The sequence below is a fragment of the Acinonyx jubatus genome, chromosome E4, assembly GCF_027475565.1.
Source record: "Acinonyx jubatus isolate Ajub_Pintada_27869175 chromosome E4, VMU_Ajub_asm_v1.0, whole genome shotgun sequence".
Classification (NCBI taxonomy): domain Eukaryota; kingdom Metazoa; phylum Chordata; class Mammalia; order Carnivora; family Felidae; genus Acinonyx; species Acinonyx jubatus.
Window position 1 is genome coordinate 27,937,900 of NC_069395.1, and position 14,657 is coordinate 27,952,556.

Consider the following 14,657-nt stretch of genomic DNA (forward strand, 5'->3'; position numbering starts at 1 on the left):
ACAAAGGGCGCTTCAACATGGGGGAGCCAAACTGATCGTGAGCCCTCTGAACTTCAAACCTGAGCCTCCTTGGCTGTGCTCCAGATGCCCCAGAACTCGGGACGGATTGAGGAAGAGCCTCGCCACTCTGATCATTCCTCTCTCGAGGAATGCAGCCCCACCTCTGGCTGCACCCCACAGAGCCACCAGCAGGAGCAGCAGAAAACAGTTGAGGGACACACATGATACTTCACTGGTGCTTTATTATACAGAAGAATCCAAATATTTACATCTTGACAATTCTTACACTTCCCACAGCTGGAGAGGGCATGGGCCTGAAACCCAGAAGTGATATAGGGGATAAGGTGGGTATGAAAACTTGCTACACCAGAGCATAGGTAGTTAGAGGAGATGGTGCCAGAAAGGATCAAGGATTCTAGCTACTTTCCATCATCCTCACTTATCCCGGCCTACTCATTCTTGGCAGCTCCTCCTCCTTCTCCTCCCTAATCCTTAAGCTTTTTATTCTTTCTGGAAAAGGAAAGTTGGGAAGGAGTTTGGGGAATAAGAAGTGGGGAGAGGGAGGCAAAGAAAAGGCCCAGCTAGAGGCTCTGTTCATCCATAGTCTTCAAATCTCAGCACTGAGTTAAAGAGTTTTCCTCTTGGTGGGTACTGAGGTGCTTGACAAACCAATGGTCCACTAAAGAACTTTCTCTTCCACAAGTTGGTCTGAGGGGAGATTGTGGTTGGCACTGTTTGCCAGGGCACAACACATAGAGGCCTGGGCAGCACGTACCAGGTCAGCAGTTCCCAACATTTCTGCCATCACAGCCCTTTGGATGGATTGGTCCCAGTGGACACCATTTTGGAAGATTTCACATGCCGCGAATTATTTGGTTTTTGATTTTGTGTTTCATCAAAGACATGGATAATCTACTGATTATAATGGAGATAACCAAAAGAGTAATATACTGACTTGCTAGAAAGCCAGTCAGAAACAAAGAAACTACCACCTTATTTTGGGTAAATGTACAACATCTCCTAGGCTTTTTGATTAATGGAAATCGTTCATGGCAAACACCTCCACTCCCTTCCCCTATACCTCTCCTCTGTCCAGAAGGGCCAGACTTGGCAAATGCCCAGATCTTTAGGGGTAAATGATAAGATGACAGCGGTACCACCTAGAGCTTGCAGCCAAAACACACTGGCACCCTTTTCACAGAAGAGGCCACCTGTAGGGAACTGTTCCATCACTCCTAAACCTCTAACACATGGCCACTTCCTTCCACGTTCCACTCAACACTGGCTCCCTGACTCCAAGGTGGAAAATGATCACGTGGAGTTGGGGGTAGCTGTGAGGAGGGGACTGGGTGACTTCCTAGAAGTCAAAGCTCCCCGAAATCATACCAACTCTGTCATCCCTGGGGCATCTCAGAGAACTCCTTTCCCCATAATAGTCACCAACTCCCAGTACCCAAAGCAGGGCAAACTCCTTCCATGAGAGGGTCTTGATTAGCCCTGAGAAAGGGAGACCCGGGGTTCTCAACCAATTGATAAATGAATTCACCTCATCTAGTGAGTGCCTACTCTGAGGTCAACCTTGTGCTAGGACCCTAAGGTCCTTCTATGATTACAAATTCGGCACATTTAGCTTCAGAGCCTGTCAGAGTCCAGGCAACTTAGCGGGTCAAATGAGATTTAGAAATATGCCAAGTTCCACTCGTCGTCTCTGCCTCATCCCTCTACCCCAGCCTGGTCAGCCTTGCTGACTCATGTCAGAATTTCCCCTGGGCCCTGAGGGCAGCAGAGAGAGAAAACAGAAGCTAAACTTCAGGCTGCCAAGGACCTTCTCAGAGTTGTCTTAATAGTAGAGCCCCTTTTCTGAGTCTTGGATTCCCTTTTTATGTCTTCGAGAATGTCCTAGCTCTCACCTCCTCCTCCTGAGATTGAATGTGTATATGTTTGGGGTGGAGAGCACTCTGGAATGCTCAGAGGCACTTGGTGAACCATAAGGCAGGCAGGAAGGTTATGACTGGAGATGGAAGGGTCAGGCCTATTCGGGGCACCCGGGAATCCCAGATTCCTATAATGCTTCCTACTGAACAATACATACAATGCAAATATCCCTCCAGTTTGCTGGCCATGGACCCCCCTCACCCCATCCCACAGAGAAGGCAGGACCCAGGATGCAAAGAAAAAAGTAGGCTTGTGGCAGGAGTTGGCAAGGGTCATGGTGGAGAACCACAGGAAGGCAACTTAGAGCCAGGAGGAAGCCAGACAGCCATGGACTTCCCTGTGTATACCCTGCCAGGATCCAGGAACCCTCTCTTTTACTGAGGGCAGAAGTTTCATTGGTGGTTGGGCTTAGGAAGGAGGTGGGAGCCAATGTGGGATCCCTTTATCCCTGCCCCATTTCCGGGGGGTAGAGGTTAGAACCACAAAGGCAGCCTCTTCACCATCTTTCCAAGGGCAAGAGGGATGGCAAGGTAGAGAGTGTGGAGAATCTTCTCTGGTTGATGGAATCACCAACTTTACCCCAGATGAAACTCCCAGGATCGGGGTTTTCTAGGACTTGTGGCATCTTGTGATGTCACTGAGTAGCACTAGGTGGTATAGAAATGAGGGCCCTGGGAAATAGCAGTGTTAAATTCTGTGAGATGTTAATAGATATCCCACAAAACCAACAAGCAAACAAACACCTGTTGTCAAATAGTCTGGGGGAGCTGGGTTGAACAAAGTTCAACGGATTTTACTGCTGCAGGAATTCTCATAGCCTTTACTATACTAATATGTACTGTGACTCTCCAAGAAAGAACAAATTGTGTAGTATCTTCTAAAACTTCTTTTAACAGAGAGTCTTTTTGCATGGCATAGCTCAAGATTAACAGGACACAGAACACATTTTGTATGTAGTCCATGAGTCACAGGGTAGATGCTCAAGTGCCCTTGGGCAGTTCCCCAATAGGTCTTCCCCTGTGAGGTCCCCCTGCCCCATTGTACCCTGATCCTTGACCTGCTCAGCCCTCTACCCCAGTCACTCATTTTCCTTAGGCAGAGAAATTTCCCGATCTCTGGTCCACAGCTTCAGACATGACAGGGAAGAGGCCTAGAGGAAGGCCAAGGGGAAACCGAGCCAAGAAGCACACACTGGTGGTGGCCACGGGAGAGAGACCAATGGAAGCCATAGTCCAGTCCCTGCTGCGGATCACGCTGTTGAGTTTTGGTTGAATTTATTTTACAAGCAGCCATCATTCATGGAGTGGGACGAGAGGGAAGGGAAGAGACGGGAGGAGCAGGGTGGGGAGGGACATTTATAAGTGTGAGGCGAAGGCCGAGGCAGGCGGCTGGAAGGCCCTGCCCACTGACAAGCCCCCGCCTGCTGACATGGCTCCCTCTGCCCTTAGCAGCAGTTCTCCATCCACGGAGGGTTGTGGGTTCCCCAAGTGGGTTCCTTCTGGCTCTGCAAAATGGCTGCCCTCCAACCTAGGGTCCCCCGGCTGCTGACAGGAGATGAGGGTCACCGAGGGGAAGCCACAGGTCTCCAGCCCAGGGGGCCGCCCAGCCTCAGAAGTTTCCAGAATGAGATCCACATCAGAGAAGGCCACCAGGGCCTGGGTAGAATCGCAGGAGCTCTTCTCCAGCTGGCTGGCAGCAGTGTAGGCTAGGGGCCCTGAGGTCCCCATGCAGGGCCAGAGCCGCCACAGGTCATCCCGGAAGTGGGGGTTGAAGAGTAGGTAGAGCAGTGGGTTGAGGCAGGCCGGCAGGGGTAGTACCACAAGTAGGACAGACTTGACGGCCTCAGGGGTGACGGGGAAGAGGCCCAGCATGGAGGCAAAGCTGAGGAAGGCCACAGGGCAGTAGAGGAGCCCATCTGCGAAGATGAGCCAGGCCACGTGTCTCACCATGGCGCAGTCCCACACAGCCTCAAAGTCGCCCCTCGGCAGGTCACAGTAGAGTTTGATGTAGGCACCAGCCACTACCAGGAAGCAGAAGGAGTTCATCATCACCAAGGCCACGGCAAAGCCGAGGGCAGCCGGCTGGCCCTCAGGCGGGGCGTAGGGCAGGCAAAGCGGGGAGGCCCCGTATTCTCCCACTGAGACGAGGGGCAGGGCCGCGGCCAGCCCGGCCAGCATCAGGCAGCCCAGGGCCCCTGCTCGAACACTGCTCAGGGAGGGCGCCTTCCCGTAGGCTCGGACGCAGGAGACGGAGACGCTGCACTGCACGGCGGCCAGGGTGAGCAGCAGCACGGAGGCCTCGGACCCCAGTACTGCCAGGAAGCCTGTGGCCTGGCAGCCCAGTCCCATCTCCCAGCGGGCTCCGTACTGGGCGAACTGGCCAAAGGTCAGGGCGTCGACTGAGGCTAGGAGGCCACAGGAAATGCCAGTCAAGGCGTTGGCACCTGCAATCGCGCCTACGACAAACTTGACCGGGGGCAGGGGGCCAGGGCCACCCGCAAACACACTCAGCAGCACCAGCCCGTTACAGAGCACGGAGAGCAGCACGATGGCCCACACAGCCAGGCGGATGCCCCAGCTCTCAAAGAGGTGCTCGCAGGGCTTGAAGGGGCCTGTGGGAGAGAGGACCAGACATTACCCCTGGGTCAGAGGCTGCTTGACACAGGGTCCTGGGGATGAGGCCAGGGAGGCTGATGCAGCCTCCGTCCTCCGAGAACTCCCAGTCTGACGGAGGCTGACAGGATCTCTGAGAACTCTCAGGTGGGGTTGGGGGGAGGAACAGTGGGGACGTACACAGCCCTTCTTCCAAGGAACTGCGGATGGAGTGGACACTCACACAATACACGTAGAAAATAGAAACACATAATGAACAGATTGGTGCACAAAGCACAAATTGGTACAGTGCAACCCCAGGCATTAGAAGAAAGGAGGGGGAGAGGTGGGATAAAGGAGTGGAGAGGGCATCAGAACTGGGGATATGGCTGGGGTAGAGGCACAGAGATGGGAGGGGCTGCCCAGAGAGTGACCAGTCTGTGTCCCAAGGCTCTGCTTCTCCCAAGTCAGTGCCCAGCGATCCACTAGGGACCCCACCGTGGATGAGCCCTGATCAGGTATTGTACCGGGCTGGCTCTCCCTCGCTCTGTGATGGGGACACAGACCACATTCAATACTCACAGAGTCCATCAGTATTTGGGAAGAAAAGCATAATAAGTAAATTAAAATGCAGATGCCTCTGGGTTTTTCCAACCTGGTTTTGCACAAATGGGTGAGATCCTGGTGTTTTCCACCACTCTCCTCAGGTTCTGTCCTTAAGTCACCCTGTAACTTTGGACATATTATGTCTTCGTTCTTTTGACTTCAGACTCCTGTTCTGCAATGTATTTCTAGTCGCTTGGGAATTTGAGAGGCTTTCGTGGGAACCATTTTTTAAACATATTTTTTTCCTGATTACTATATAATAGATGGTGATTGTAGAAAATTTGGAAAATATAACACAGAAAAATTAAAACTGCTTATCATCCCACCTCTCAGAAAGAACTCATCATTGTGGTAGGTCTCCTATTAAAAAAATACATACATACAGATAAGTTTTTAAGCTAAATTGGGACTTTCTGTATATAGTTTTTAATTCTCTCTTTCAGTTACAATTTATTATGCAGACTTTCCCATACCTTTATCTTCCTCCAAAACACGTTTTCAGTGGCTGCGTAATAAATACTTTTCCATATGGATGTACCATAACTTATTTGACCACTTATAGGAGCTATTTTAAAAGCAAGTTCAAGTTGGACTTTGACTTCTGGAACTTCCTCTTTTGCTTCATCGCTGCTGATTATTGGTTTTCACAAGTGAAATTTCTGTGGCAGTGTGAAGCATGTGGGTTTTCCAAGTCAGGAGAAAAACACCACCTGTTTCCTCCAGACTGTTAGTGGTCTTGCTCTGTGCTGGCACTAGAGGGCGCGCTGTAGCCACTAAGTGCTACAAGCAGGTGTTGGCAGTCAGCAAACGCTATTTTGGCTTAGAACAAGGAGACAAGGCCAAGGGGCGCAAACCAAAGAGAGATGCAAAACTGGGAAATGGAGGTGAGGCGAAATGGAGAAACACACTGTTTATTGCTTTCTGTTCATTCTGAACAGCTCCTGCCCTGACTTAAGCAATGGACTACGGTGGGAGGGGTGGGGTAGCCTGTTAGCATTTTATACCCAAGGTAAGGGACTTCTTTGCTCTAAACATGTTACGTTGCATTGCATCGAAGAGAAAGAGAATTCTCTTTCTTTCTTCACAGCAAGATGGATTCAGGTTAGACTCTAGGAGGCTTTCTCAGCTGTAAGGTTTGGACAATCCTGTAAGGAGTTATCCAGAGGTACTGTGGAGTTTTTTTCACCCTGGAGAGTTTTATGAAAGAGAGACTGCAATCTTCCTGGGAATGAGCAGAGAGGGATGGAGAAGGGGACCTTTCAGAGTTCCATCTGGCTCTAGGAGTGTGCAAAAACAGTGCCACACTCTACCCTGAACAGTGCGGTAAAAAAGACAGTCTTTCCTGCTTCTCTCTTCAATGAGAGAAATTTTCTCCTGGTTAATTTTTTTTTTAATTTTTTAAAATGTTTATTTACTTTTGAGAGAGAGAGAGTGCAAGCAGGGGAGGGGCAGAGAGAGAGAGAGACACAGAATCTGAAGCAGGCTCCAGGCTCCGAACTCTGAACTGTCAGCAAAGAGCCCAATGCAGGGTTCGAACTCATGAACCGCAAGATCATGACCTGAGCCGAAGTCGGACTCTTAACCGACTTGAGCCACCCAGGCGCTCTGGTCTCCTGGTTAACTTCTGATTAGCTGATTTGTGAAGGCTTCTTTGACTCCCCTCTCCCCACAGCCACCCCTCCAGTCCCCCCCACCCCAGTGCTGCTCCAGACAGACACCCAAGGGAAGAACGCCAGCTCCTTCCCCAGGAGTCACCAGAAGTGGCGGTCCTCCCCACAGAATGTCGGTTCTTAGGCAGAGAAGGTGCCTGAAGCATGGCTACAAACATGCCAGGCTGAACTGGCCTCTCTCTCATCAAATAGTTGGGTGCTCCTTCCTCAGCCCTGCCCCCGACCCCACACCGAGGCGCTCATCTCACCTGGAACGGGGCTACACTGGACGCTGGGGTGTGGCTTTGTGTCCTCCATTTCCAGCTGCAGCTCGTCCAGATCCAGATCATCTGAGAGGTGAGGCCAGAAAGTGGCATGGGGCCCCGGTCTTGGTGACAGTCAAGCTCCACCTTTCTCCAAATGCCCACCCCTTTCAGCTGTCATCCCCAACTCACTCTGCCCAGCACGGCTCACCCCAGCAGCCCTGCACATCTGTTCTACTCTTAGGTATAAACATTCCGTCAGCTCCCTATTATGCACCCGCGGATTATCTGCATGGTCGGTCCTTTACAGCAAATGTTTCAGCTGGGCCTTGCTGACCTCGTCCTATAACTCAGCACGCTCATGTCTCCTCCAGGCAGCCTAGTCCGTGTGTGCTGCTTAGAGTAGGGAGCTGGTCAGTGTTCAGAGGAGGTGAACCAGGGATAGTGAGTGAGTGGAAGCTATTTATTTGCTTCAGAAGCAGTCAAAGCCATGGGGGGATTAACTTAGGAAAGGCAAGAGTAGGTACGGATACAATGGCTGTCCTCGAAGAGGTGAAGTCCCCGTTAGGCATAAAGGCACTGTACTCCTACATGCAGAGCACGTCAGAATCAGGATGGGTCGTAGAAGGAGGCAAACTAACAATTCAGATGGAGAAGTTTTAGTTCTTACTAACACAAATAAGCTCCCACACTTACAGTTGACCCGACAAAGAGGTGGGACTGAAGTCCACGTGTGCTGAATGCAATGTCTGCCACCTGCTGGGCATTGGGCAAGTGCAGGGGAGCTCAGGGATGAATAAAACACGGTCCTGCCCTCAAGGGGCTTATGGAGACAGAAGAGAATCAAGCTGTCCTGACAAAGCATACTGTGTCAACTAATAGGTTTATTTAACACAAAGGGCCAAGAGTCCCTGAGCTCTTTCTCTGTGCCAGACTATGCCCAGCGAGTCCTCATCTGCGTGGTCTCATCAACCTTCGTGGCCGCCGCACAAAGCAGGTGTCCTTTGACACCATTCGATAGACGAGGAAACTGAGGCTCATCGAAGGTCAGTGGCTTGCCCCAGGTCTCCCAGCCAGCAAGCGATAGGGCGAATTTCAAACGCAGGTTTGTCTGACTACGGAGCCCAGATATTTAACTGTTAGGCTTTCCCAGGCGAGGAACTGATCTGGGTGGGCTGGAGGAGATGGTCGGGGGAGCTTTACAGATGCAGGAGCTGGGTACAATTTGTCGCTGGAGATACTGAAGGAAGCAGAAAGTCCCTGATGGGAGAAAGGGCAATTCTATGCTGAGTTAGAGGCCAGACTAGATCATCTTTACCGATCTTTCCGATTCTAAGTGTAGCCTCTGCAATCCCATTAGCCGGAGAAAATAGGATTAGAAAGATAAATCCATTGTTAAAGAAACTCTGTAACTTGTCTGAATCAAAATGGGATTTTTTCCCACCTCTTATTCACTATTATAAGGTTTCTGAAACCAGGGGCTGTGAACTGCAGGGGTGTTAGAGACACCTTGGGGGTCCATAAATTCTTCAAGAATTTTGAAATGATAATCTTAAACCTCTTCTAACTTAACAAAAACAAAACTCTTGTTTGTGGTGATAATTCAGCATTGAAAGACCTTTTAAAGAATAAGCCTTTAGTGCCTCTGCTGAGACTTGGAAAAGTGTCTGAGGCCCTAAGGGGTGTGAGAGAATTGCCTCTCTTGAAAGGGATGCCTGCACATTTACTTGGGTTTCAGAGACAGTGGCCTGTGGGCTCTTCCTCCATCACACAAGTAATGGAGAGGTGACTCTGTGTCATGCTCGTCCCCATCTCTGGCTCGTGTGGTTCGTTTCCTTCCTCCCCCACTTAAAGGGTAAACACCTTCAGCTGGGCATTTTCCCAGGAGGCAGGAAGGTTCTGTGGAGCTGCTCTTGGCCCAGACAACATCAGGGCGGGCAGGAGGCCGAGGTGTGCCCACAGGGTCCTGGCATTTCCTCTCCTCTCCACCTTTCATTCCCTGCCCACCCCTGCTCTCCAGAATGGAGCTCAGCAATTCTTTGCAATCAGAATGCATGAATGAAATGTAAGGGGTGAGGCCCGTGGCCTCCGTCTGAGGCTGGGAAAGTCACAGCCAAGGTGTTAAGTAACCACTCTTCAAACGAGGAGGAAATCAAATCTGGCTGCAGCGCGGCTCCTGGCTTTCCTCCTCAAGGCTTATTAGCTCCCACAGGAAGTGGGGGGCCCTGCCCTAGCTCCCGTTACCGGCGGCAGGCAGCCCACGATTCTGACGCCCTGTGGCTCTCCAAGACCTAAGCCTGGTGGAAAGTTTCACCTTGAGGAAGGAAAGTTTCCATTCCCCCTTCCAGCCCCCTGAGGGAGTGTACCGCAGACAGACATCCGGGAATGTCCCCTGGGGACAGCTGTCTGCAGGCCCAGAGCCAGCCTGGCTGCTGGGCTCCTCCTGGGGTCCTCACACCCTCCCCCGGGATGGGCTTGTACACCAGGAGGGAGACCCCAGACACCCCCTAGCTGCTTGCCCAACACTGGCCTCCATAGGCTGCGTCCCGGACTACACAATACACCTTCCCTCCACACACACGCCAGGAGGCACCCAGTTCCACTGGTAACAGCAGCAGTGAACATACTCTGCCCTCTATAGCCCATGAGATATGTAATATTGTTCTCATTGCACAGATAAAAGAAAAACAACCCAAAAACCCAAGGCTCAGGAAGGGTGAATGGCTTGTCCAAGGCAACTCAACTGGTAAATGGTGTAGTCGGGCTTAGAACCCATGCCTGTCTACACCACCATAAGATGTTTTCCTTACATGTTTAGATCTGGTTTTTCTGTCTAGATTCTCCATGGGTATATTGTGCAAAGGGGGCTAGAGACTGAAAGAAATCTAAATATCAGGGGCCCTTTTTTGCTTCCTCCTAATTCTACCTGTGTTCTGTCACATGGGGTGAAGGTGAGGGGGAAAAGGAAGCCTTCCTCTCTGCCCTTTATCTAAGACACCAGCTGGCAGACGATCCCTGAATCCCCTTCGCTGCCTACCTCCACCCTTCTTTCCTTTTACCCCAACTCTTCCAGAAACAGAGTGATGTGGCCCAAGATGGCCCTTCTCAGCAAGGTCCTCTTGCAACCAGTGGCCTCTGAAGGGCAGGACAACTTGAACAGTGATAATCCCCATGCTGTTCCTTTTGGCTCTAGCACATATAGCGAGGGGACTTTTCTTTTTTTTTTAAGCAGATTTCATCTAATGAATTTAATTCAATCCTGCCTGGCTCAGGTTGATTAGAAAGTGGATGTCTTCTCTGAGAATGCCCTGACGTTGAAGGGCCCAGGTGGCGAGGAGGCAGCCCTGGAGAAGAAACGTGTGAGCCACCAGGGCAGGGGTGTTATATAAGATACAGTTTGGGAAGCATCTTGTGATCCGCAAAGGACTTGACAAATATAGAAACATTTCTACCGTCATTGTCACCGTCGTTATTTTCTCCCCAACCACTTCTGGGCTATGTCCTTAGAAAGACAAGGTGCAAGCAGAGGCACCTCCCAGGTCACCCTTAGGGTTTCCCTCTGCAGCCCCTGCCAGAACCCCTCCCAGGGTCCCCCAACCTCCTCCCTAACTTCCTCTCCACAGCCACCCACCTGCCCTGCCCAGGGCCTCCATCACTCACATTGGTTCTCAGCATGTCCGGCAAGAAGGCCCAGGGGCCTCTTTGGAGGCTCCTCCTCATCAAGGTGAAAGTCCTCAGCCTCCCACTGCCCAGAGGCCTTGAAGAAGCTGGCACAGACACCATAGGCACAGCACTGGTAGGCATAGGGCACCTCCAGGATCCTGGGGGTTCAGGGGAGACAGGAGTAAAACGGGCTGCCTTAGCAACGTTTTGGCCATCAACCCAGGGGCCCAGCGCTTGGCGCCTGCCTTTCAACCCCAAAGTGCCCTGATTACAGTGCAGTCAGCCCCCTGGGCTTTCTTTGTAAGGGTCTTACAGCCTGGATCCTGCCTCTGAAGGGCTCTGAGCATAGTCTAATCTCTTCCTCACTTATGTTGGGAATTGAGATGGGAAGATTTACTTTCTGCCCACTGTTTATGGAGTCCCCTCAGCAGGCTCAGAGTGGGGAGCAGTTTCCCCAAGGCCACACAGCACTCCGGTGCTCTGCTCCCCTCCCTCCCGGCCAGCAACTCTTCTTTTATATTTAAGGAGGCAGGGATTCTCCTCGTGACTCTTTCTTACCCTTGCCCTCAGTAACACCCACGCCCTATCCCCCCGCCCCTACCCCTGGGTACATCAGAGCTGAATCTGGTGCCCTCTGAGGGTGAGGGCAGATGCCTCCAGGCATGTCGTTAGCTTGCAGCAGATGGGGCTTGGGCCACACAGGCTGTGTGCTGCTGCTGCTGCTGCAAGCAGAAGGCCTGGATGTCATTAGCGCGAGGGACGGGCTGGGCGGCTTATTTTCCAGTGATCAGTGCCCTGGGCTCTGCCCTGACTGCAGGGGCCCAGATGCCGCCCAGGTGAAGACCGGCAGTCTGGGTGCACTGAATGGGGCAAGGAGCGAGGAGGTCCAGGGGCCTTCACATCGTCTTACTTCTATCCTCACAGGAGATCTCAGGGTCCCCCCGGGCTGGTACTTGGGACAGAAAGAAACGCTATGAACGAGATGAGGAGGGAGGGGAGGCACGAGCAAGCCCTTCCCATTCAGTAGTGGCCAAACCCTAAGCCTTTGGGCCATCAGTTTTTTTCTTGAGGTGAAGCCCTGTGGCTTTCTCCCTGTCCCTCCATGGCCTCTCCAGCTGCTCTGGGACAAACCTGTCTAGGTGTGGGGGAAAGCGAGGCCCTCACCTCAGGTTTGGGAAACTGTCCTTGGAGAAGGCCTGAGACAGAGCCAGGTTCCCTTTGAGCTTCAGATGCATCAAGCCCCCAAGGCCAGCCAGGGGCAGTGTGGTCAGCTGGTTGTCTGTCAGGTCCCTAGGACAGTGGATGGTCAGGGTTATTGGCAGTCAGTGGGATTGTTGAAGGGGCAGGGCTGTGCTGAGGGTGTGGCCAGTGTGCCTGGGATGGAAGCAAGAGGAGAGGAGCAAAGGACAGGAAATCAGCATAGAGAGATGAAAGCATAACAAGCTGGGGGAGGAGGATGGTCAAGGGTGGCTACAGGCACCATCCATAACTCATTCATCACTCATTCATTCATTCATCAAATATTGGGGGCCAACTCTATACCAGGGACTCCTCCAAGGTGACGTCAAGCCATCCCAATTCGTGAGAGAGCCCCTTAACCACAGCTCCTATGCCCAGGTCCCAGTCCCATCCAAGGGTCCCTGTCCACCCCACTAGGGCATCTGCCTGTAGGTGCCTGTCCCCATTCCCCTGCTTTTCTGATGACGTAAGAGGCCAGAGCTGGGGGTGGGCAGAGCTGGCCTCTGGCTACATTCAGGGATTCGGTCATCCGTTCTGTTTTGCAGGCCCGGCTCCGTAGCCAGGGATGAGGACATGCATGGTCTATCCACTGGAGACACATCACAGGAGCCAGGGCTCCAAACCAAACACCAGGACCACAGACCGTACGTCGTGGAAACAGCCTGGACTGGAAGGCAGGAAACCCGGAGCTGTCACCGACTCCCTGCATAACCAAGGGGAGTCACAAATCTGCCTGCGTTCCAATGTCCTCATCCTTCAAAGGGATAAAAATATCCACCCTACCTATCTGGCCGGAGTAGAGCAAACAGGAGAGGGAAGACCGAGGTGCGAGTTTTGCCAGGCTCCGGCCCAGAGCCCAGAGAGTGGCAGACAGGAGGGGCACTGTGAGCCTCCTGGGAGGCTTTCATTCCGGCCTTTGCTTCGAGCGAGCTTCTCCCCCTGGGCCTGGAGACGTGAAGTGAGGGGTTGGGCTGGATGATCTCTGAGGCCAGGGCTGGAGCTAGCCCAGAAGGACTCTGGGTGTTAATCAGAAAAGAGTCCCACTGGGGTGGAAACAACTTCAGGACAAGCAAGCAGGCAGTTGGCTCCCCACTGGGTGGGAGCCCTTGTGCAGTACACAGCCCGCACCACAGTGTGTGGCAGCCCCATCAGAGGTCCTCTCCAGCCCTGACATAGTGACCACGCAGCCAGCACGCTATGATCGTGGGGTCCTCCGCCACCCCGCAGAATGGCAGCCCTCTAGATTTAATGCTCATGCAGGGGACTGCTGAGTTGAGACCCCGGCTCCCACATCTGCTGCCACCGTCCCAGGCTGTAAAGGAGTTTCAGGCTCGTACATCCTCTTTACTGGGACATGTAGAGGCTGGGGGAAGGGCCGGGACAAGGGGGCACCGGGAGGGCTGAGGCTGCCAAAATGTTGCAGAACATTAGCAGACGATGTTCCAGAGCTTGTAGGAGGCAGGCTCTCTGTTTATCGGGCCCCACAGTCTGTCAAACGGACTGTCAGAATGATTGATTAGGCTGGAGGCCCCCTCCCCGGGATGTGTGGTGCATGTCCCCGCTCTGGGGTGGCCCCTCCTGCCCCCGCTGGCCAGCCCATAGTCCTCATTGGTCTCCACCATCCGGGAGGAGAGGGCAGTGGGCACTTACAGCTTGACTAGAGAACGCAGCGTCACGAAGGCCTCAGGGTGGATGGACCGGATGGCATTCCAGCTCAGGTCCCTGTGAGCAGAGAGGGTGTAACGGGGGGACCAGTGACACTTGGAGGACTCACTGTTGCCCATCCTGAGTTCTTCACTCACTCCCCACCTGAGCTGCCCCCGGTAGCAGAACCCTCAGCCTTGTGGGGAAGGTACCTGCCGCCTGGCTCCCAACCTGGCTGTGGCCACAGGAAGAGGGATTTGGCCGCTTGGCTTCAGAGTCTCATCACCCCCCTGGGTACCAGCTGGAGAAGTGGCTTCAGAAGCCATCCGTACCGGGAGGCACCTCTCTTCTTGTGCATGTGCTGGGGGCAGGGAAGCTGTGGGCATGTCACTGCCATGTATGCTATGGGTACGGAGCGTGCCTGGGAGAGGATCCCACCCCTGGCTGCGGCAGGATACTCACAGGGCTCTCAGGGAGCTCAGCTGGCTGAAGGTGTCAGCTCCAATTTCCCAGATGCGGTTGTGCTGAAGGCCACTGGGGCAGCAAGAAGAGACTAGATGAGCCAATAGGCTCGGATCCTGGCTCAGTTCCACACCCCCCATGCACTAGGAGGAAGAAGGGAGAGCCCCCTACTTCTCCTGGCATGCAAAGAAAGGGCCCGGCCCGCGGAAGTCACCAGAATTAAAGGGAGCACAAGGGGATCCGGTTGCCTTGGGTAAGTGGGTCAGGAGACAAAGCCACAAAACCATCCCTGTGGCCCAAAAGGGAGTCAGTTTCCAGGGTTCCCACCGGGGCTGGCTCCCAGCCCAGCCAACCTCACCCCTGGGTTCTCCAGACCTTAGCCCAGCAGCGGAGCTCTGCCCCACCCTTGGATGACCCGATGACTTGCCTAAGCTGCGGAGCAGAGCTCAGTGGACTGGTTGTCTGAATGGGAGATAGACCCTGGGCCTCAGCAATGCTGCAGACCCTCTTTCCTCTGGCATATAGACAAACAGGACAGACCCTCAGACCCCATTCTGCCTTGGTCCCAAAAGGCATTGCCCTGCCTCAAGACAGGGGACAGACAC

General features: G+C 53.1%; 1 protein-coding gene across 4 annotated transcripts in view; it reads right to left on the reverse strand.

Annotated features, from left to right (window-relative positions):
- Positions 1 to 224: 224 nt before the first annotated feature.
- The window catches only part of LGR6 (leucine rich repeat containing G protein-coupled receptor 6), a 120,748-nt gene continuing 106,315 nt past the window's right edge, over positions 225 to 14,657 (reverse strand). For all 4 annotated transcript variants that reach the window (XM_027074699.2, XM_027074700.2, XM_027074702.2 and 1 more), the window contains exons 13-18: positions 14,053 to 14,124; positions 13,597 to 13,668; positions 11,872 to 11,997; positions 10,705 to 10,865; positions 7,051 to 7,131; positions 225 to 4,546 (exon numbers count right to left, since the gene is read on the reverse strand). In XM_027074699.2, coding sequence (XP_026930500.1) covers positions 3,291 to 4,546; positions 7,051 to 7,131; positions 10,705 to 10,865; positions 11,872 to 11,997; positions 13,597 to 13,668; positions 14,053 to 14,124 — 1,768 coding nt within the window. In that variant the 3' untranslated portion in view covers positions 225 to 3,290. The remainder of the gene's footprint in view (positions 4,547 to 7,050; positions 7,132 to 10,704; positions 10,866 to 11,871; positions 11,998 to 13,596; positions 13,669 to 14,052; positions 14,125 to 14,657) is intronic.